The 24,736-nt window shown below is 36.0% G+C and overlaps 1 protein-coding gene across 1 annotated transcript in view; it reads left to right on the top strand.

Annotated features, from left to right (window-relative positions):
* ADAMTS19 (ADAM metallopeptidase with thrombospondin type 1 motif 19) overlaps nt 1-24,736 on the top strand; it is a 170,443-nt gene that overhangs the window by 107,898 nt on the left and 37,809 nt on the right. The window contains exons 10-14 of the mRNA XM_050328889.1: nt 2,102-2,207; nt 16,094-16,234; nt 17,258-17,408; nt 22,528-22,629; nt 23,585-23,715. Of these exons, the coding sequence (XP_050184846.1) occupies nt 2,102-2,207; nt 16,094-16,234; nt 17,258-17,408; nt 22,528-22,629; nt 23,585-23,715 (631 nt within the window). The remainder of the gene's footprint in view (nt 1-2,101; nt 2,208-16,093; nt 16,235-17,257; nt 17,409-22,527; nt 22,630-23,584; nt 23,716-24,736) is intronic.

The following is a 24,736-nucleotide window of genomic DNA, read 5'->3' as shown; positions in this document are numbered from 1 at the left end:
GGAAAGTCATAAACCATTAACTGCTTTTGATGCTTTTGGACATTTCTAGAATCAGAAATCTAATTTAATATCAGTGAAATACAAGTTTTATGTTTTATCTGTTAAACTTACAAAGGTCAAACATAATCAATTTCCTTCAAGGAATGCCAACTATGAAAACATTATTGGTGATACATATGTATGAGTATTACAGGAGTATTATATGATCAATATATGAATATTGTTGAAAATGTCTACTATTGCTTACTACCTCTTCTGCAGAATAGATTTGAAACTGGAAATAAAGGGGGAGACAGTCAAAATAGTAGCCAGCAACTGGTAGTTGTGTGGAAAGATCTTGCTAATGTACTTGAACCTACCAAGGCAAGATTAGGTACTACTTTTCCTTTCAAAAGACTAAAGAACATCATCGTTTTCAGTCAGTACTGAGAATCAACAGGCAGATAGAGGTTTCAGAATTTTCTTCCTGTAGATCCCAGCAAGAAAATTTTATCCAACTGGGAATGGCCATCATCAGTAAGTGTCATGGTTGAACCCCAGCTGACAACGAGACACCACACAGCTGCCTGTTCTCTCCTTGCACAGTGGAATGGAAGGAAAGAATTGCAAGGGTAGAAGTGAGGAAAGTCATGGGTTTGGACAAAAACAGTCTCCTAATTGAAATAAAAATAATAGTAATAATGATAATCATCATCATCATGGCTAGGCTTCGCGAACGAAGATTTGAAAGGGCTCTACCCACGCTTGCTACAAGCGCGCTGATGGCTAAAAAGGCCAATGCGAGATAGACAAGTCCGGTTGCAAATAATGATAATAGTAGAAAGGAAAATAACAGAGAGAGATAAATGAAAGCCAAAAAAGACAAGTGATGCAACTGAAAATAATTGCTTACCACCAACTGACCAGCCGTTTCTTTTGGTATCCCAGCTGACTATTATCCCCACTCAATTTTTCTCCCTTTTTTGGAAACAAATGGTAAAAGTTGAAATATTCTGCCTATTTAATTTTGTGAGTGTTTTGTTCAGTCCTGAACAACATATTTTGTCTAAAGTTCTGTGTCCAAAAGCTTTCATCCAGTTCTGTTGAGAGCAAGCTTGCCAGAATAGTGATGGGGTTACTATACTTGAATTTAACATTGTGGATGAGACATTGTGCTCACAGACTGGCAAATACTTGGACTGTAAGAAGAATGACTTTTATCTTTTTAACTTAGAATGATAATTACGACTAAATTTCAAATACTGTCAAACATTTCAATGTTGACCTTTGGATGCAAGCATCCAGCAAACATGTTGAACCACAGGGCATCACTCTGTCTAAAGGAAGAGGGCCAAACACTTGAAACAGTGTTTTGATTGCTTATTCTGAATTTTCAAACAAGTGATGACAATAGGTCCCCACTAAATGTGCTCTGAAAAAGTTTGCTGTTACACAAATTAAGCTGCATGTTCCTCCAGCTTTTACAGTTACAGACATTCTACTTTTTACTTGAACTCAAAAGCTTACCCTTAGAGCTTCTTTTGGAAAAAAACACCCAAAAAACAAACAAACAAACCAAACAAACAAAACTCCAAAACAAACAAAACACAAAACCCCCAAGCAAACTAAGGTATTATATACTAGAGACATTATAGCCTCTACAATGAATGTGTTTGTCAGTCTGCAGTCTCCTATGAACTCTTCTATGAAATCTGACTCTTTACATGTATTTTTAAAATCATTAACATGCTGAACTCTATCAGTACTTAGCAGGGATAAATCTGTTTTCATTTACAACAGTATTAATAATCATGCATGTGTTCTATCAGATCTGATTAAGGTACTTAGAAATGCTTTTAAAGAATGCCTTTCCCTACATGGCAGTCTATGTAATCATTACTGTGCAGTAATATTACCACTGGATACAATTTATTTGCTGTCTTTTATCCAATTTTGCGCTAAAGTCAATTGTTCAAGTAAGTAAACCTTTATCAGATATCTGTTTATGTATTTGGACAGCTCTGAGCACAATAAGTTTTCAGTCCTGTTTAGGGTCAATTATGCCGTAATATATGAAGTTAGTAATAACAAAATAATTGAATGTGGTGATTGTGTTTCCTAGGTATAGCGTATCTGAGTGGAATGTGCAGTGAAAAACGGAAATGTATCATTGCAGAGGACAATGGTCTGAACCTCGCTTTTACAATTGCCCATGAAATGGGCCATAAGTAAGTATGTGGACAACAAAGCCTACTCTCCATTTGCATGTAATGCTACTATGGTTTGACTAATTTGATTGCATGCTTCACTTTTTCCTTTTTTCTGTTAGAAAGGAATAATTTGGAAGGCAGTGCTTCTGTTAATAACAACTTGTATTGATATATAGTATACAAGTTAGGAAAATATCTACAATTCAAAATAAACCAAAAATCTTCACAGCTGCAAAATAAGTTGATTAACTGGAAAGACTGCCATTGTCCAGAGGACAAACATGTGCCCCTCAGATGTTTTTTCTTTTCAGATTGTGGTATTGTGTATCAAATCCAGCTCTAAGTATTTCTGCCAACAAACATTTTAATGAGATCATGAGTTGGATGAGCCCTTATTTAATTTGGCTTTGTCAGGATAGATCCCATTAAAGTGTATTGTAGTCATTGGACATTACAACATTACTATCGGTTTTCTTCCTTGTAGTTGAAAAGTATGGCAAAATGAAGATGAAGGTAACTGTCCTTCACAGTTGGACTGGATCTTTTTATTCGTTCAATGGCAAATATTTTGAACAAAGAGTGAAAAATTCTTATTTTGCAATAATAAAATTTATTAATAAAAGTTGAATTTGATTCTTGGCTTCAGTACTTGTAGAGAAAATGAAATAGGTAAAGTCAGAAGTATAAATGGGTGCACAAAATTTGTCTTTTCTGGTTTTTGTTTTTTTGTTTTGGTTTGGGTTGGGTTGGGGTTTTGTTTGGTTTTTTTTTTATTTTTCATTTTTGTAACTGCAAAAATCAACTCCAGGTTAATATAAGCCAGCCTGTTTGAGTGATAACTGCAATAAAAGAAAGGAAAGAAAAAATTCAAAAGGAAAATTTATTTGTGTTTTGTAGCCACATGCCATTCTATTTTTCACAGTAGTATTTGCTGGTTTTGGAATTGGGAATGGGTAGAGGAGGACTTATTTTCTGTACACTTCTTCTTATGACCAAAAATAAGGGGAAAGTAAAAATAATTGAATATGATCCACAGACAAGTTCACTGATTGAGTTAATTAGCAAGTGGTTTGAGACAGATGTGATAATAACAGATATAAGTGCTCTTTTATGCCCAACACAGTAAAAATGTGCTTAGAGAATAAAAACCTTGGCAGTAGAATTACCAGATTTGAAAAAAGAGACACCTTGATCAACGAGACATGTAACACCTTATTCTTCCTGAGAAATGGTGATATGTAGAATTCTTGGATATTATGAGTTGTGGAATAGCAAATTTGAGAACACAGGATACTGATCTCATAACATTCATATAGTTATAAAGTTTTTGTCTTGCAGCAAAACCTATCTTTGACATCCTAAGGTTTGCTGGATGTCAAGCAGTATATGGAACAAGGTAGACAGAGAAGGTCACTGTTGCTGCCAGCAGTTCTTCCCAGACTGCTACAACATAGTTCAGGCTCTTTAACCCTTGTTACATTTGTTTTTGAACTTGAAATATCTTCATGGCTTTTCATTGCTGTTGAACTGCAACAGAGAACGGATTTCGCATGGCCTTCCTACAGGAACATAAAATCTAAATTGCTGATACATGAATCCTGGGAAAAAAATGTTAAAGGGCTAAACCATGAAGTTTTGGAACTTTCAAAAATCTCTTTGTATTAATTCGTATAAATTAGGAAAAAATAAATCCTAATAGGATCCTAACCACCATATTCTTACAGTAATAATGGCATTTGGATGTCTTTAGAGACATCCTCACAATTCTCTGCAGGTACTGTAATAGAGGTTTTAAAACAATGGAAGTAAAGAATAAATCAAATCTTGTTTCATAATAAAAGCAGGGTATCGTTTGAACCACACATTTCCTCAAGGAATTCAACCTCATCAACTCTAGTAACAAAACACATGGAAAAAGGACTGCCACAAAAGTGAAAGAAAAGGTAACTTGAGATATAAAAGCAGCTGACACAAAAAAAGAAAAAAAAGAAGCCAGCCTCCACTGCAAAAGGCACAGAGGCTTTCAGCTTGATCCTTACTTCTTGATGGAATCAGAGTCCTTAACTGTTGGAATCTGAAGTAGAGTGGTCTTGCACCAAAGGGCGTAAGGTGATATTTTAGAGGCATTTGCTTTTTTCTACATGACCGTCTCTATCTGCCAGCTGAGCCCTGGCAATTGCAAAGAAGACACTGGAAGTAGTTGACCCTTTGTTGAGAGACAGTGTAAAAATATTGGAAGACAAACATTTGAATGGAGATCCTATTGAAAAGGACCTCAACAGATTCAAATGTGTCTTGAGTATTTCTCATAGAGATTTGTCATGCTCATTCTTAGTTGTCTCAGAAATGCAGATTAAATGATCATGATAAAGATCAGTCGTAAATCTTCTTTCAACACAAAATCTTTTCTAGAAAATTTTCACAAATTATTTCTGAATCCTAAAGTCATTTAACTATTACCTTCTTTTTTATTTTTATAATATCTTTAACCATTTCAGTTGTTCATATGGAAAGAGTCCAGTTCAGCAACACAGAGAAAGCAAAAACTTTCTGAAAGACTTTACTTCTTAAGTAAAATCTTTTAGTTTTTCCAGTTAAAACAGAAGTATTCTTGATGAAATACAACGGCAAACCAAACCTTACTTTGCAACATGAAATGTGTTTTTTCTAGCCAGGTGTATCTGAAAGCAGGTGATATTTTAATGGCATTGAGAATTAACATTGTACGTCAAGGATTGATTTTTGAGCTCCATCTGTGTAATCAGAGATTAGAAACTACAGCACATTAATGGATTTGGTTTTATTAAACAAATCCTATTTATTAAATTTAATTAGCTATTAGGTAATTGTATAATGAGGTCATATTACAGAATAAAACTAACAACTATGAATTAAAAGACATTGTCTCCATGTGGAGAGCAGAGAGAAGAGTGAGAATGCTGTTATTATAGTTAACAAGTAGCACACTGTCATTTTACTTACACAATGGCTTTCTATGGGATATGGCTCCTTCTAATGTATGGAGAAATAAAAAAATTGGTGTCAACTGCTGTATCTCAAAATTAATTACTCTAAATGCACTTTAAAAGTTGTGTCAGCTAATGGAGAGAGACACTGGTGGAAATTTCTCAGAATCAATGTTATACACATCCTCATTCTTTTTCTGGTAAGCATTTTGTGAAATGTGAAATGTCCCTGTTATTATAGTTCAAGATATTCCACCAGGTATTTTGTAGTTGCAAACAGTGAGTCTGTGAAATTTCCGAATCACCTACTTAGTAGTTTATAAGCAAACAGCATATATTCTTTGTGACGATTTTAAACACTTGTATGAAATCCAGTGAAACTTGAAGATAGTTTTGAATGGGAGATAAGGAAATGGTAACGGAATCAGTTGCTCTATGTATTTTTCGTATCACAGTGCAAAATATAATTGCAGAATACAATAAATCAACAAGAGTGATAAAAGCAAGGGTCTACCAATCTTCCTGAACAGGATACTAATGTGGAATAAGAAATATCACTAAAGATGATATTTCTGAAATATCATAAATCTGAAAGAAGAGCTGTCTGGATATTTATAAGACTAAATTAGAATTATACAATTGCACTTGCGTAATGAGGAACAAGATTAGCACACAGAATGTAAAGATTTTAATTAGATGTGGAAGAAGATCTTGAATATCATCTAATATAATTAGAAATTTCAGGAACAGTAGCTCCTGCTCACTTCTGATGATAAAATTGTGAGCAATAAGGTTTATTTTAGTAAAGAACATTAAAGCATTTGGCACGTGAACATGTTGTCTCAGGTATTAATTCAAAGTATTTGTTTAGCATTTATTTTGATCCCTTAATTTTTGGCTGTCAATGAATTAGACTTTACTTCATAATTGGGTGGATATGCAGACAGACCACCCACTGTTTATATTTTAATGACTTTTCTAACTTGATAAAGAAGTGTTGAGAGGTTTTACAGGTTAGTGCACTGTTTTTGTCCTCTGTTAATACCTATCCGGGGGGTAAACCAAGGATTTTGAGTGTCTTACCTGTTAGTCCAGGAACTTCTCAGAGGTTGGCTTCACCAGGACAGCGATCTGGAGATTCATTTGGGAAAGAAATAGAAGAAGAAGAAAACTCTTTGTGTACTTGATCAGTGACAGGATCTTTTTTTATGAACGATGAAAGAGTCCCTCCCTTTCCATGTGCCTTCCCCTTTTCTGGGACAGACTTCAAAGGCAGAGTTTCTAATTCCTGCTAACTCATGAAAGAAAGATAGCTTTCTTTTGAAACATATCCATGCTAGAACTGTAATTTTTGGTATCTGTATTAACTGATTACACTTTTCATTCCCGAAAACATAATTTAGATGAACAAACCATGGTTTGAATCATACTGCTGAAGTTACCTGCTTCTGTAGGGCCTTTGCCTCCTTACATGAGTTAGATAACTTCTAACCATGCAGCAGATTGCACTGTTCTTATTTGAATAATTATTTAATGACATTTGTTTTACATTCCAGAATGTAGGATGAGGCGTTTTCTTGTTGTTTGGGGTTTTTTTAGAATAAATCAGAATGCTGAGTAAGTGTCACTAAAAAAGTGACATTTAAATGCTGGTTTACCGCAAAGGAAGAAAAATGCCCTGTAACAGAGTGCAGTTTTCTGATCTGAGAAGGCAGCCAAATCAAATTTTATGAATTCTGAGAGCTTTTTAATTGATTTAGAATTGAACCATTAATGAACTAATATATGATCTCAGGACAGTAGACCACAGTATGAAATTATGAGGTAAGCAATTGTTGAGGTTGAAAACCTGTTTCCTGCAGTAATAAATGCAAGTTTAAGTAATAAATGTAAGTTTAAGACTAGGTTTGATCAAACAAACAAACAAACAAACTGGAGCTGGTTTTTTGTAGTTCTTCAATTTCAGAAATGTTTCGGTACAAGTAATGTTCCTTCACAACTGCTTTTAATCCTTTAATAGTTGAAGGATGTTTCCCAAGTTAGTCCTGCAGCCTTTTGCTCAGATTTTTGATTCGAGTGAAAGAGTGAAAATATAAAATTAGGTTTGATGTGACTAAAAACCTGGATTTTATTTTAATAATGGTTTTAATTATTTTTCACCAGCTTCAGGCATTCTCTTCTAAAATAATGGAATTTTTAAGCCTCTGCCTTTTTTTTTCCTCAGTGACACTGACTAATTGACTAAAATTCATTTCTTTGTGCAAAGAGACAAATGCCTTCAAATACAAATACATCCTCTTAAGATTTTTTTATATTTTTGTTGTTTTTTGTATAATTCAAATGCTAGCATAAAGGAGACAGGCTAGCAAAATTTTCGGACCCTATCATTCCAACCACTGCAACATTCTAATGTGAGAAAATTCCTTCACAGTTATAAACAAATAAAACAAGTGAATAAATTTCTAGGAAGTATAAATGAATCTCTTATCTCTTAAAGTAGATCCGCATAAGACAGATACCATGATGGCATGTATTTAGCCAACTCTGATTTGTTAAAATAATTAATGAATTAAAAGATGTTTAGCCAAGAGTATATATATTGACCTGACATGTTAGGATAGTTAGTCCATTTATTGATAATTGCACTTTATTCAGTAGTGGCCATAATATCACTCTGGGATCCCTTAATCTCAGAGCCTTTTGCTTCCCAGCATCCTCACTCAGTTATCCTGTGGTCCTAAAATGTCAGGCGTTCCCGTGGCATTGACTGCTGGAAAAGAGAGAAGCTGCTGCAGAAGTGCTGTGTCACTGGAGGCAGTGCTGGTAACCTGTTCCCAAATAATCTACTTGCTTCCTTCTCTCTCCCATAAATCCCCATGGGCTACAAGGGGATTGGATAGAAGGTGGAGGGAAAAGGCTTGTCATTGTGGCCTCCTTCCAGCTGCACACAGTCTCTTGTTTGCCCCCCCCATTGGTTCTTCCTTAATTGTTCTGTCCTTTTTGGTTTATGGTCTAAAGCTGAGTTTGTCACAGAATCACAGAATATGCCAAGTTGGAAGGGACCCAAGAGGATCATTGAGTCCAACCTTTAGCCCTGCACAGGACCATCCTCAGGACTCACACCATGTGCCTGACAGTATTATCTAAATGCTTCTTGAACTCTGTCAGGTTTGGTGCTGTGCCCACTGCCCTGGGGAGCCTGTTCAGTGCCCAACCACCCTCTGGGGGAAGAACCTTTTTCTAATATTCAACCTAAACCTGCCCTAACACAACTTCAGGCCATTCCCTTGGGTCCTGTCACTGATAACCACAGAGCAGAGATCAGTGCCTGCCCCTCCTCTGCCCCTCACAAGGAAGTTGTAACTGCACTGAGGTCTCCCCTCGGTCTCCTCTTCTCCAGCTGAACACACCAAGTGCCCTCAGCTGCTCCTCAAACAGCTTCAAATCAAGGCCGTTCACCATCTTTGTTGCCCTCCTTTGGATACTTACTAATGGCTTAATATCTTTCCTATATTGCAGTGCCCCAAACTGCCCCAGTATTGCAGGTGAGGCCGCCCCAGATCAGAGCAGAGCAGGACAATCACCTCCCTGGCCCTGCTGGCAATGCTTTGCCTGAATCCCCCCAAGACCTGGTTGGCCCTCCTGGCTCAGATTCAACTTGCCATTGACCAGGACTCACAGTCCCTTTCCATGGCACTGGTTTCCAGCATCTCATCCCCAGTCTGTTCATACATCCAGGGCTGCCCCATCCCAGGTTCAGAATCTGGCACTTTTCCTTATTGAACTCCCAATGGTTGGTGATTGCCCCCTACTCTAATTTGTCTTGATCTCTCTGCAGGGCCTCCCTGCCTTTGAGGGAGTCAACAGCTCCTCTTAGTTTTGTATTGTCTGCAAACTTGCTCAGTGTCCCTTCCAGCCCTGCATCCAAGTCACTTATGAAGGTATTGAAGAGCACAGGGCTGAGGATGGAGCCCTGTGGAACCCCCCTAGTGACAGTCACAGTCTGGTGTCACCCCACTCAGTGTCACCCTCTGTGCCCGACCCGTGAGCCAACTGCTCACCCACCATGTGGTGTGTTTATCCAGCTGAGTGCTGGACATTTGGCCCAGCAGGATCCTGTGAGAGACATCAGCTGACTTCCCTTGATCAGCTGGGTGGGTTACCTTGTCATAGAAGAAAATTGTTTTGATAAGCAGGGCTTTCGTCTAACAAAGCCATGGTGGCTGTGACTGATAACAGGATTGTCTTTCTGGTGTTTTTCAATACTTCCCTCAAAAATCTTCTCCGTAACTTTACCAGGCACTGAAGTGAGACTGACAAGTCCATAGTTTCCAGGATCCTCCTTTTTGCCCTTCTAGTATCCTCCTTCTTTTCCCTGTCCCTGAACATTGGGATGATGTTCGCCAGCTTCCAGTCATCTGGGACCTCTCTGAATTCCCAGACCACTCAGAAATCATTGAGAGAGGTTGTGCAATGACATCAGCCAGCTCTCTGAGGCCCCCACAGATTTGTAGAGATCCAGCTGGAGCAGGAGCATATCCCACCAATTCCAGGGTTGACTGGGAGTTGATTATTCTCACACTCATGGTCCTCCAGCTCAGGACACTGAGAGCCCCTTGGTCCATTTCCCTGTTGAAGACAGAGGCAAAGAAAGCATTAAACACCTCTGCCTTGTCTCTGTCCCTGTTTCTAAGGTGACCATCCACATCCTGTAAACAATGATATTTTTATGCTGCCTATTGCCAATAATATATTTGAAAAAAACTCTTTTAATTGTCCACCCAGTTTCTGACCAGCTTCAACTCCAGTTGAGCTTTGGCCACACGAATTTCCTCCCACCTCATAGATATGGATATTAATCTATCTGTAGAGGCAGAAATATCCATAGATTCAGGTAGCTGGATACAGAAGCAGCCTTGACTGTCAGAGATGATGAACTTTGACTATTTTGACTAGTTTTCATCATCACTGAGATTTTTGGTTAAAATAAAGCCAACTGAAGCGTGGACATGGGAGCCTAACTTTGAGCAAAACCGTTTGAAAAGCACAGCTGCTGTTTGCAAAATTGAGCTTTGTAGTGATTTTATAAATACCTGTGCAACAAAGTATAAGCAATCTTCTTTCCCATACATGTCTTTGTGTTGTTGACAGCTTTACATAGAAATGGCTATAATTCACTGGATTTTGTGGATAGCTACATAAAACATAGGCATGCCTGGAGAGGAGAAGGCTCTTGGGGGATCTTGTAGCTGTTTGTTAAAAAAATGAAAATTTACAGGGAAATTTTTCTATAAAGCACAGTACTTACTTAATGACTTGCTTTTCTTAAATTTACTCTTCACAAGGAAGGTGCAGTTCTTCCCTTTTTCCTTGTTACTTTATTGATTCGATAAAAAGTAATGAGGCTTTCACTTTATATTGCATTTCAGCCTTTCATATTAATTTTCATATTTCAAACAAGATTTATAAAATAATCAATCTAGTGATTTTCATCACTACCTTTTTTTACTAAATTGCTCTCTTTTTTTTTTTTTAAAACTCTAATGAAGTTCTCATTATGTATTATATGTTCAACAACGCAAGCAGGGCATGTGATACCCCTTCAATCATAGCAAATAGAAAGTAGTGGCAAAAAATAGCGTTTTCCAAAAAAAGGCAGTCATAAAATCCTTGACATCACCTTAGGTTCTGCCTTTCAGTTTTCACAGTTTAGTGGGTAATTTTCTTAAAAGTTGGTAGTCTCTTGTTCTCCTGCATCTATGTTAAAGTGGACATCTGTGTTCCACAGTCATATAATTACGATTTAATCAGCCTAGGATCTTATTGGGCAGAGGGATGTATAATACTAAATGTCCCAGTGGCCTGGAAATGGTCCAACAAAATACACTTGTGATTACAGATGACAGAAGATTTTTCCTTTGAAGATAAATTCTTTTCAAAAGAAATCATCTTTTACCTTGCAGCATCATGGTTTTTCTGTGGCTGGGTCAATTGCCTTTCAATTCACTTTAGGCTAAATAATTTATTTACCAGTAGAAATGTGTCTTATCCCATTTATGCATTGATCTGTGAAGCCCTCATATATCTTAAACACGTATAAAAACCTGTATAAAAAAATCATGCAGCATTTTACTGTTAGTGGGATTAAAAAAAAAACCAACAAAACCCAAACAGCAACATATGGTAATATTTTTACATTAATTACATTAATTCTTTAAAATAGCTTATAGAAACCTACTAAGTTGGACAGGGTTATAGATTTTTCTCTACAAAGATAGCAGTGTGACAGAATATTTTGTTGAAAAATTGCAGTACAAGTACTAAGAGAGTAGTGCAGCTTCTGTCTCCCTGTCTGTGATAGTCAAATAAGAGGTGTTGTTTTCACTTATCAAATACATCCTTCTAATACTGAGATTAGTAGTGAATTTACAAATACTGTGTAGCATCATGTATAATACTATGAATTTTGAAACAAATCAGATGGCAGCGTGATCCCATCACGCATCACAGGTGTAAACTGGCAGCAGCATTCAGAGGTTCACTTTCTTCTCAAGGGAAAGTTTTTTAATCTGTCTTGAGCTTTAACTAGTAGTACTATCCTGGATTTACAGTTTACTCTTATCATTCCTGTGTTGCTTATATGTCTAGGGCTGAACTTTTGTCTTTTACTCTTTGGGAATCTATTTATTATACCAATTATTCTGTTACTGGTTCCCTGGCTACTTGCTTTTGTGCTTTTCTTAATCCGTTTCTTATTTCTTAACCTGTCTCACTGTTAGTGACTGTAACACTCTGAACAGTAGTAGTTCTCTTCAATGTTTTTTAATTCTCTCATTTTTTTGTTTGTTTATGGAAGCCTAAAGTAATTCTCCACATCTCTCTGAACTCACCTAATTACATGCTTCTAAATTAAGTTTCTGATACTATTTAATCTTTGTTCCTCCATTGCTTGTTTCTAGTTTACCAGCATCATTCTTGTTCAGCTGCACTGAGGCATGATGCATTTTAACTGTACTATGATGGTGATAACCGAGTCATCATCTGTCATTTGCAAAACACAGTTAAAATAATGAATAAATAATACAAAGCTTTCTACCTGGAAGCATGTGGGGTCACTAAGCAAATTCGTGTTGTCATGAAAGCAGCACATATAGAAGAATTTTTACGTCCTACACTGAGAAGAAATCAGAATAGCAGTGCAGACCTAATTCTTTCCAGAATGTGTGTGCATAGCTGTATTTAACTTATTTAAAAATAGCATAATGACTAAGGACCCTTTGTTGAGACTTAATAGACCTTTTATTTCTTTATACTCTGCTGTAAAAAACCCCACAAATTAAAATGGGGTACTTTGGGTACTTTTTCAGTCTGTGGGTTGACACAGGAAGGCATTTTTAAGTCAAAAATATAACGTATTCCTAGATGACAGATGAGATGCTATCATGTCTTGAATCCAGCTGTACACATGTAATTGCAGTAATAGTTAATTGTAAAAGAATTACTTCTCAACTGAAAATCTGAACCAATATTTTTCTTCTACTTCCAGTGGCCTGAATTATTAATTGTGGTTTCCAAACACGGAAAATTTAATGACTTTTCTCTGTACTATTCCTACGGCACATTAAAGGTCAACAAGTTTCACATTCAGAATTAAGCAGAGATGACTCTAACTTTATACATGACATTACTAAACCATACAAAATCAAGCAGTATTTTTTAAACAAGTTTGAAAGAGTTTGTTAGATAAAAGTATTTTTTTCAGTTGACTTGACAATCACTTATGTTAGTGGAGTTTATTTGACTGAGACTCTTTGTCAAAATACTTTTAAAGTGAGATTTTTAAATTATAGTTCTAATTGCATAGTATGAGTTTAAATATTGCTAATATTTTAGCTAGGTAATGCATTCCATAGAATGCTTTCTACTTTCATGTTTTATTGACCATATCTATTCTTTAACCAGAATGGGTAAAGCATTTTTGCGTAAAGTGAAAAAACAACACGTCTGTTATTAAAAATGGAATTCCTTTCTATATATAGATAGGATACACTACTTGTTAAAGTACAGATCTGCCTTTTTTTGTTACTTGTGTTTTTTCAGTCTGTTGCAAAGTTATCCTGTAATCCCAAACTCCCTTGTCTTCCTCCCACATGCACCTGATGTTGCTTTACTCTTACATGAGGTTGAATGAGCGCAGCTGTGGGAGAGAGGAGTTTACAGACAGAGAGGGCAATGTGCTGAGTGCTAGCATAATGATTTCTACAGGAAGGCCACAGAACAACACAGACACAGTTTTTGTAATACCTTTGTATTAGTGAAAGGATGTAGTTGTCTTTTTCATGTAGACAGTGCAGCAAGGCAGGGTAGAAAATACCATGACCACCACTGTATTATATTCTTGGTTGTTAATAAAGAAGTAGTATATAATAAATATAAAATAAAGTATGCATGCTTACATTATTTCCTCTCTTGTTGAATAGGAAGATAGCAATGACTGTGCAGATTCTTTCTTTTACCACACACATAATGTGTTGTGAGGAAAAAAAATCAGAAATTGGTTCTACTGCACATTGACTTTTATGTGGCCTTGTAGTTGATACTAGGTCAGATAAAAATTTGTAGTCATTATCATGGTACAGAAGACAGTAATACTACTTATCGAGGAAAATGTCTGAGAATGGCTAAGGTTCTGTTGCTACTTCAGCACACTCCCCAGATACTGTCTTGCTATTTAGTTAGTTGATGTTAACACACAACCTGTGCTTGTGTTTTGAAGAAGATATTCATTCAGATAGTCAAAGGCTTCAATACTGGTCTTTACTATTTTCTGGTGGTTTTTTTTTTTGTTTTTTTTTTTGTTTTTTTTTAATATGTAGTTAATTTGAAGGTGGAAGAGAATTGAGGAATGAACTCCATTGGTTGAGCACAGATACTTCAAACTATATTTCAGTGTCAAAGCAAGATAGAAGTGTCAGAAAAGTACAGCGGCTAAAATATCGGAAGATGATTGGAATTAGATTTGTAGTGCTTGATGTTGCTGATATACACAGACATTACAACAGTTTTTACCACTTCTTACTTTAAAATACAGTATTTTCCTCAACATTCATGTGCTAATAGACTATGCAAAATGTTGCTGGGGTAGCAGATTGGAAGAAAAGGGTACACTGATGCAATGGTGGCGGGTGTCATTGGTTCTGGAACAGCGAAGATCATGGTTCAGCTCAGCACACACTTTTCGGGGTGATTTTACCGAATATTTTGTGACAAAGTCTGGCTTCAAGAATTGGTCTTTGGAGTGAATGAGAAATAACAGTAATCAGAAATTAAGGGGGTTTTAATTTTTCATATAAATAAATTATTTAACATATAATTGTGTTAATTTCCCTTTTATAGATGAGAGACATCAATTCTATATAAATTTTATCAAGATTCTTTGTACCTTTATGTTGTAAATTTTTTATTTCAAATCCTAGTGTGTACATGACACTGGTAAATGAGTACTTTTGCCCTAAGGAAGTATGTAACTCAAAGAGCTGTAAGCAAAATTTAATTCTTATGCAGTCAGCAGAGAAAAGTCTCATTAGATTTTCTGTGTCTTCTTCTATAGTTCCTGTAGATGTAAATATCTCTGGAGACAGAGACATGTCGAATTCTGCATGTGAGGCATGCAAGGAGAATGTAAGGCAAGTGCAGAGGCACTTTTCCCATTCAGGCAGTTCGGGAAAAGACAGAGGCTAAGATGAAAGTCAGACAGATTTGTTTACCTCAGTGATACTGTTTACAGCTAGCAACATTATCCAATTAATGCAGAAGCAACTGTTCCAGTGCTCCAAACTGTGGGGTGTACACATCAGTGTAAGAGACTGAGCACTCCTATAAGCCAGATAAAGCCCTACATAATATTTCAATTAATTTCACTGGTAAGCACAAGGTAAAATAGCTTGCAAAATTATGTAGAATTTGATCTAGTTACGAAGAAGTTTTGGGATGGAGTGTGAAAGAAAAGTGAGCTGGTGTTTTCAGATGGTGGGAGGCAGGCGTTTTTGCCATTTGGCACTGTGGTGTGGTGAAATATGGAGAAGCATGATGTAATCTAGTTTTTCTACAGAAAGAGCAAACTTATTCTGTCTTTGCAGTCTGTGAGTGATTTGGCTACTATTTGACTGAAAAAATCAACACAAGGTATAGAGCTTTATTAACCCTGAAGTTTTGCTTTTCTGCAGGGCAGACTGTGCTACAAAATTCCAGCACTACTCTAAGCCCAGTGCTCTGGAGAGTAGTCTCATACTCATTTGCAAATCTTCAAATACAGCTGAGAGTATTTAATTTCTTTCTTCTAATGCCAGTCAAGCATGTATCCACTTAGGTAGTTTTAAAAATTGTAATTTCATTTAAGTCTATCTTCTCCCTCTCTGCTAATTGTGAGTAAGAATGACAGCAAGACTTCAGTTAAAATAGCAGCTTCAAGCAAACATTTAGTAGAATTTTTCATTCCAGTGCATTGTGAGAATTCACTGGGATGCATGTGGATCACTAGAACAACTACCAAAATATTAACTAACCTCAAGAAGTAAATTTTCAGTATTTTTTGTTGCCTGTTAGCAAGAGAAGTAGTCTTAATTAAAATTCTGTTAGTTGTGCAGTTCTGAATATTCAAAAAGTTGTCCACTGTATGTATTGAACTGATAAGAATGTAATATTTCCCATCAAATAGAAGCAGCTTCACTTTCGTCTTTCACTGAAGAATTGTCCTCTACACATGGTTCCACGTACTTCTGTGAAGGATATCATGGAAAAATTCAGAAAATATTTTCTACACATAATAAATATGCGTTTTTTGTAGCCTCTTGCAAGAGTTTTAGCTTACAAACATTCTGAAAAATAACCTGTTATTTTATTGTGCTCTGATTTATTTTTGATAACTTCAAAATTCAGCATGGGGATAAACCACGACAACGACCACCCATCCTGTGCAGATGGCGTCCATATCATGTCTGGGGAGTGGATTAAAGGACAGAATCTTGGGGATGTTTCATGGTCTCAGTGCAGCAGGGAAGATCTGGAAAGATTTCTCAGGTATATAATTCAATGAAAGGAACTCTTATTGTATGTCATTTACAAATAGTTGCAATAAATATCCTGAAATCATGAGTTTTCAATATTTTTTACTTCTGTGGGAGATTTGTGATTGCATAATCCATCAAAATATTTAAAATCACTGTAATGCAATATTTGACAGATTTATTAAAATCAGTTTGCAGCAATTATATTTATTTTTATATTTTTGTGTGTTAATGCACATGATTATACTTTTATGTACTTATATACACATTTTATATATGTAAATAAGTTTACAGTATATTAATAGGTTGTGTATTGAAGTGTTGGGCAGTAAAAGACATAAGAACACTTTGCAGATTCTCTGATCTACGTTGTGCCATTCAATATAAAACCTTGCAGTATAATTGCATTTTGTTCATTTTTAAATAGAAATTCACTAAAAGGTACTTAACAGAGAATAGTATACCCAGAAGACAAAGCATTTAGTTTTGCTCTGAGTTTCTGAAATTGTATCTGTTCCCTAGAGTTCTGTTCCTTTATAAAGTTTTGGATATATCTTTTGAGAATTTACTTGCAGCAGTTAAGAAAGTCTGCTCTAGGATAATAGAATAGTTAGTGTAACTTAAATACATTTTGATGCATTTGTGCTGAATCTAGACAGAAATCAGAATCATGACTTGGTGCTTTAACAAGTTTCATTTTCAAATATTTTTTTTTCTTCAATTTTTGAGAAAAGCTAAATTTTTGGCTGCCAGCTCAGAAACATATGTATTTTTAAATGAGCATATAAATATATATATATATAATCCAAAGTGATTAATTATATTGTCTTTCTGCAAATGTACATCAACAGCATATACCAGTAACTTAGAACAAGTAAGCCATGTTAATTTATTTATATGTGAACAACAGCCCAATGCTGATGAATAAAAAGCTCTTAGGAGCCCACATATTTCTAACGTTGTACACTAGTTGAAGTCAGTGTGACAATCAGATTCTTTAGGATTGCTCAGTGTATGAATCTCTGCATATTACCAGGTCAAAGGCCAGTAATTGTCTGGTACAGACGAATCCTCAGAGCCTCAATTCTGTGATTATTCCCTCCAAGCTCCCAGGAATGACGTACACTGCAGATGAACAGTGTCAGATTCTTTTTGGACCAACTGCTTCCTTTTGCCAAGAAATGCAGGTAAGACTGTGTGTGTACTGCGGGAAGTACACCTACCACCTGATTTTTTGTGTGAGGGATACTTTTGTACGTGTGTTTGATAGAAATAGAGCATAGCACCTTTGAAGATAGAAGTTTACGCTTGCTTTCCAAAGTTAATATGCACATTTTCATTGATTTATCATATAAGGCTTGCTTTGGGTCTCCAAATATCTTTATCCTATCATATCATACCTTGTTTGTACTTTAGAAATAGAAGATGTTATAGTGTTAAGACACCTTGTTGCAGCAAGTGGAATATTTGCAATTTATTCCGCTGGGACCAGATTTTGTGTATAGGTTCCATTTTATTATGTTTTGGGTCTTTGAACCTCCATCTCTGACCTTCAGAAGAACAGTGGGCTTTCTGCAATACTGGATGTACCCTACCTCCAAGCAGTCTCCTGTGAGCCCAGGCAACTGTGCAGTGCCATGACAGTAGTAGTTCCAAAAATTGGGTTTCCTGACATTGCTTCATGCCATTGTGTAAAGCAGTGCCACTATATAGTATTTTTAAAAAGACCGATTAGCAAAACTGAAGAGGTCTTCATAATGAAACAGAAATTAATATTTATTAATAAACATTGAACATCTGATTGAAGACGCAGTTTAAGAATGGTTTTAACAGAGAAAAATCAACCTTCTTTAAATCAACAGGACAGACTAAACATGTTGGATGCCCTTGAGATGATAACTAAGACAAGATGGAGAGATTGTATTAATGTATATGTATAAATGTATAAGGAACATGGAGTATGGGTTGATAGAGCAGGGACTAGGAGGAACTGTGAAATGAAGTTTCATCAGAATCAGGGGGCTGATAGCCTGGAAAGGTTAGGAGTATTTAGTATGAAAGCATAATTCCTTTCTCCTTTAGTTCTTTAGTTCTCTTCATCTTTTCAGCTTGGACATTTCTTTTAAGACTTTCACTGAGTCTAATTTTTATCTAAAAGGTCTTGAAGGAAACATTGCAATACATGTATGACTAACTCATACTGAGAGTGGTATAGCTGAGAAGAAAAAAAATGACACATAGGTTACTGGATTTTATTTTAGCTGTCTTATTTTTTGTGGAAACATTTTCACTCCAGACATGAGAAGCAGAACTCAATGTCAGTTAATTTAGTGAATATTAACCAGCTGGTGTTCAGCTATTTCAGAGGCTCTTGGTGCTGGTAGCTAATTGTCCATTTCTAGTCAGCTTCCATCATGTTCCCCTCTTCTGGCATTTTGTATGTAAGAGGACACCTTTCAGCTTAATCACTTATTTTCATGTAAATTCTACTTTTTCCTACTAACTGGATAATTACTTTTTATTTATCTTGAATATTTATATTCAAATGGGCAGTTTATGAAAATTCATATTAAATATTAATAATAACATAGCATTGTAACCTAAATCCAATGGTAATGTGGATTTGCTGTGAAGAAAGAACATAGTAATGATGCAAGACAATACAAAAGGTCTTTTCCACTATTCTTTTTCCTGACAAACTGCAAGGTAGTTTTAGTTCTCTTCATGAAACCAAGTGTGTTGTTTGATAGCCTTATGATCTTAACAGTTAGAGAAAGAGAGCCCAGTAACAGTTTCTGCAAAGGGAACAAGGGGAAGAACCTTCTGCATTTTTTTCAAAATCCTCTGCAAAACTGGCAACCATATAATCAAATACTGAAGCAAAAAAAATTGTTTTAATGGTCTTTTAAGAACTTTGGATCTACTAGAAATGACATACAAGTGAATAAACATTGACACTAAGGACAGATTTGAGAAAACATTGAGAGGGCACTGAGTTAGAAGTTTTCCAAAGCTTCCCTGCCAACTTCTGTAAAGTCATTTTGTTGGTTTTCTTCTACTTTCTTTTCTGTGGAAGCTAGATTTTCACTCTCACCTTCCTCCCAACAAAAAAAATCCAAGAGACTTGATCCTGGGTTTGTAGACCTGAAGAGCTACTTACAGCAAGCTTAGACACTATATTCGTATCTTCTTTTTGTGCTCCTTGCTGTGGTTCTTAAATTTATCTTTTCCATTAGGGAAGCTTACTGTATACTAGTCAAATTAACTGCCTGTGAAGTGCTGTTACTCAGTAGCTAATTTTATCATCTCCTTCAGAAATGCAAGGATTTTAGATGCAAATAATGAAAATGTTGAATTTAACCTTCAAAATAATTGCATTTTACTTACTGTGAGGGTGATTCAAAGTTCTCTCTGTTAATTGTGCAGATTATTGTGGCTACCATTGGAGAAGTCAACATTTAGAAGACCTTCCTAAATTGAATACAGTATTTCATTAGTTAATGTATTAATTTACTGAAATAATTATTTAATTATACATAGATGACCACTGAATATTCTGTGATATCCAGACTATTTCCTCTAGTCTCTGTATATTCTCTCCTGCTCAGCCAGTAACTGGCAGTTTTTTTATGGTTGTACATCTTGTCCACAAGCCAGGAAATGAGAGAAACATACTCCTTGAAGGTTCATTTAAACATCAGTAAATCCAACAATTTATAGCCCAGGATTTCTTGGACACATTTTACTTACTGAACAGTTCATGCACTTCAGTATAACTGTGTAAAAGATAAATTATGAACTGTGTCACGGTCTTACATTTTTTGTGACTGGGACATAACCTGATGAGCAGAGTTCCATGCAATCTTCTACATTAAGCAACTATTTTTAACACATAATATCCATTCAACTAAGAAATCAACTGAGTAATGATGGAACATAATGATGTCACAATCAATAATGCATTTCCACTGAGATAAAATTCTTACAAGTGCTGTTACTGAGCAGCACTTAAGGATAATTGTCATGTTATGTGGCAACCTCTGAGAAACACTGCAGGTGTAAATGATTTTCCCTTGCTATCAAGAATTCCTCTTTATAATGCACTGACTGAATCAAAGGACTGAAGGAACCATTGAGGTTGTACTCCCACATCTTCCTAGGTGAGCCCCTCCCATCCTCTTTCGTGAATGGTATCCAGACTTTATTTTTAACTTTTCATCTTTATTTCAAGGACTTTTTTTTTTTTTCGTATTCCAAGCAAAATTTATGGAATCTGAGAAAAGTGTGAGTGGATCTCCAGGTTCAAGATTTATACCGTGTCTCTGTGCTTATCTTGTAAGGGAGCCAAGTTTGCTTTTATGCCCATGATGTCTCACACAAGAGTCAATTAGTTCCTAACATTGTTTCACATAACAGATAGTGAGATCATGGCCCAGAAGTATTTCTTGATGTTTAAATGGGATTGTAGAACTTGACAATTTAATATAATTGTTGAACTATTGAATGTTGGCTTTTAAGATTAAAGTCCAGGATGCGAATGCTATCTAGTCAGTTCCACTAAAACAATTCTTGTCATAACACAGCTGTGATCTTTGCAAAGAAGTAGGAGACTGGTTATATTTCCTGGTGATTTTTAAGGCATTTCAGGGAATGATCACAATGAAAAGAACAAAAGTCATGGAAATATTATAGCTGTGGTGAAATATCTGACCTCATCTCTACCACCACATTTTAAACAATTTTGACTTTGCACAAATACTGTTCTAAAATGCCCTTTTTGTCTCTGGTCTGTCCTTTCAACTGGATCTTATTTCCATTTGCTTATATGATTGGAAATGCACCCTGCTGATGTTCACAGACCTGCCTCACTATTTTCATTCAAAAAAACCCCAAACGAAACAAACCCCAAAAGCTGTAGTGACCTCTGCTATTTCTCTAGTACACTGTGACTTTCATGTTGTATTTTACAAGATTTTGCTGTTAAAAACTCATGATTTACACATTCATTCAGAAAAAAAAAGTCCTTTTTGTGTGCTTGGCAATATTTTGTTTTCCAGTGTACACACAGAGAAATAAGTTACAGGTTGTGAATAGACTAATATCATGAGTATAAGTTTTTAATCTCCACTAACAGAACTTCCTTTGGCTAGTATAAAAAGCAGTAGTGGCTTTTTAACTGTGCTTATCATAGATAACAAGTAAACCTTTGTGAATATTAGCTTAGCTACCCTGATTTTGACTGAATGAGATTTCCAGAAGAGAAAATTTCTGGTTTAGAAATCAGTGCTCTGATTATGGAGTGACTGCATTATTGACACTGGCCTCCAGATTTCTGTTTGTTTTCAAATCGGTCCTGACCTACATCATTGCAGGTTGCTGATGAAAATAGAACAAACATTTAGAAGAATTGTTTCTGGATTTGTAAGGAAGCATGGGTTTGTTGTAAGCCATTCTGCAACCATGTGTGAGTGAAATTAAGCATAAGATCATAGTGTTTAGAAAAAAAAAAAAAGAGATAACATACTTAAAAATGTGATGACATGAAGGAAAATTTGAGTTTATTTTTTAAAAAATTAGAAAAGTTTGGATGGCTTTTCCTCCATTGTAGTAATTGGTAAATGAAGATTTTAAGATAAGAAAAAAATATTGATTAGGAATATTAAACTAACATGTATTTTTATTGAGTTGTTCCAACAGCATGTCTCTCATTTCATAATTGGTATGGAAGCACTTTGTCATGAATATTGGTACTCTGTGTCATCTACAATTATGTTCATCTACATTGTTTGAAAAACAGTGAAAAAGAACAGAAATTACATTTTGATATTTGAAAAATGCTTATTAAAATTGTCCAGGAACAGGATAGGACTTCTGTAGCTGGATTTTTAGGACATGGATGAACTGCAAGGGAAATTTGGAGAAATAGGAACCAGCCTTCCACAAGGCTGTGCTTTCTCTTAAATAAAGTAAAAATTGCTTTGTTCTGGTGCTTCGGAGGGGCAGAATAAGCAGCTTTTCCTTCCCACTCTAAAATTCAGTACACACTAGCCCTCCTGGGGGAATTAGGAATCACTGGAATAGCACAAGATAGCAGTCACTGGGATGTCATGAACAGCAGGGATCTGGAAGACCTAGAGAAGCATGATTAGTAGAAATCTGAGCAGATTCTGCCCACTTTGTTTTTTTTACATGTTTAACCTGTCTTTAAACATAATTTAGTGCCATCACACTGGTAACTTTGTGACTGCACTAGTGGGCTGTATGGATAAGGTAGAATTTACTCTTACTTCTCTGTTTGCTTTTCAGCATGTCATTTGCACTGGGTTGTGGTGTAAGGTGGAAAGTGAGAAGGAATGCAAAACTAAGCTGGATCCACCAATGGATGGAACAGACTGTGACACTGGAAAGGTATGCTTCTGATGTAAAAGCAATATCAATTACACTGAACATGTAACAGTTAAGGAAAAAAAGCTGAATTGGTCTTTGCACTTGTTTTCAGTTCCTGCTTGCTTCAATTATCATTAAAATAAGCTATGTATAGTTGACTGTGCATGTTATACATTATATAATATACATATGAAAAAGAACATTTTCCTAAAAAAGTTAGGCAAAACTGCAGGTGTTTTAATGTTTACACTGTTTTATTTCAATTTCTTTCTCATTTTGTATCCTATCTGTGAATGGAGTGTCATTGTTGCACTTCTAACTGTAAATAGCAACATAAACTTTCAAAGATACAGAGTTCAACTACGATTTGAGGTTTAGAAATAGTCTCATTGAAGTAATTGATACAGATTTGTATGAAGAACTTTCAGGATAAGTTTTATGGAGAAAGATTTTATGTCTTTCAATTGAAATTGTCACTGAATAATCAGGGATAATGCAGTCCCTGGTGGGAACTATAATGCTGAAACAAATAAATCCTGACAACAGCCCTGGACACTGTGCTGTGATGTGTACAGTTCAGCTGGATGATCCCTGCAATAGGTTTGAATTGGACCCAAAAATGCTCTCCTAGGCAATGCCCAGTCTGGAACTAATGGGACAGCAAAGTCTGGGGACCATTTCTAGGAGGCATCCTTTATTGGGAATTAACTTGTGTTCAAGCTTGTGGACAGGAATTGCCCCTGCTCCTTGGCCACTGAACCAGAGAAAGGTCCCTGGCTTTTCCATTTACTAGGACAGAATGAAAAAAAAAAAAATTGTTTGGGGAACAACAGGCAAAAATCTATCTGCCTCATATGAAAAAAAAAACCTACCTATTGAACCAAATGTTTATGTTTTGCTTCCCATGTTCTGTGGACCAGTGAATTGTTTTGCATATGCCTTGACTTATTTACCTAAGAGCTGAATTTTCACCTAGTGGTGTAAGGCTGGAGAGTGCATCAATCGGACCTCCTTTGCGGAGCGGGCGGAGGGGGAGTGGAGCGCGTGGAGCACCTGCAGCCGCACCTGCAACACTGGAATCAGCAGTCGACAGCGCAAATGCCCTGGGTAAAAACAAGCTCAGGTTCCCCTTGCTGTTCATCAGAATTTCTGAGCTAGGTTTTGCTTGAGTACAGAAACCCAATAAGCAATTCATCTTTCACAAGTGCTGAGAAGCACTTAGGAGAATAGGTATTTCAGGGTTTGTTTGTTTTTTTATTGCATGGCAACACTCTCTTCATCTTTTCTACTTTTGCCAGAAGCTAAGATAATATTAATAGGAGTATAAATTCTCTTTTTAAGCTTCACCTGAAGAACAACAGAAACTTAAATTCATACTTTCTGACTTTCAGGGTCAGTGTGTAATTCTATTTCTTTCAGTTTTTTTACTGGAGAAAACTGACTTCTGTCTCATCTGGAGAGACAAGGAATTACAACTGTTATAAAGAGATCTTTCTACCAGTTTCACAGACATTTAGATAGAATATCTGTAAACAGTATTTAGATTCCGTATCTTGTGAAAATGCAAACCTTCTGCCATCGAGGATAAAAGGATTTTTACTTCTGCCTTGACTGAGATTTATTTCAGTATATTTCAGTGATCAGCTAAAAGGTGCTTTCCTTTTAATTACTGAGTACCATGTCTCTTTTTGTGGACCATTTATACTCCAAGTGAAAGAGAATAAATAGGCATGGGAGTGGGAAGAGAATAAAGCCGAGTAATGAAGACAAGTATAGAGAAGACTAAACCAGAGTAGAATAGAGTCAAGTTGATGGTTTAGGAAAATAAAAGAACAAAGAGGGGGAAATAAAGGAAGATGGAAGACAGTGTAGCAGATCAGGGAGAAAATGTGATGATAGCAAAGATGGGGATTAAAAAAGATAAATTTGCATAAAGAATTTTGAGGAGAAGTTGGATATGGCAAAACAAAAGCATGGTAGTTTAACTGACAACAGAATATATATATAACAGACATATGCAGAATGCTTTCATATTTCAAGCCATGTAAATGCCACTTTCAGCTGTATACCTAAAAGCTATGTCTAGAATTTATGGATGTTTTAATTTCACCCTCATTGATCCATTTTT

The sequence above is a fragment of the Myiozetetes cayanensis genome, unplaced genomic scaffold (genome assembly GCF_022539395.1).
Source record: "Myiozetetes cayanensis isolate MyiCay16 unplaced genomic scaffold, myiCay2020 scf4, whole genome shotgun sequence".
NCBI lineage: Eukaryota > Metazoa > Chordata > Aves > Passeriformes > Tyrannidae > Myiozetetes > Myiozetetes cayanensis.
Note: the sequence above shows the minus strand (reverse complement) of the source record. Positions and strands in the feature narration are given on the sequence as shown.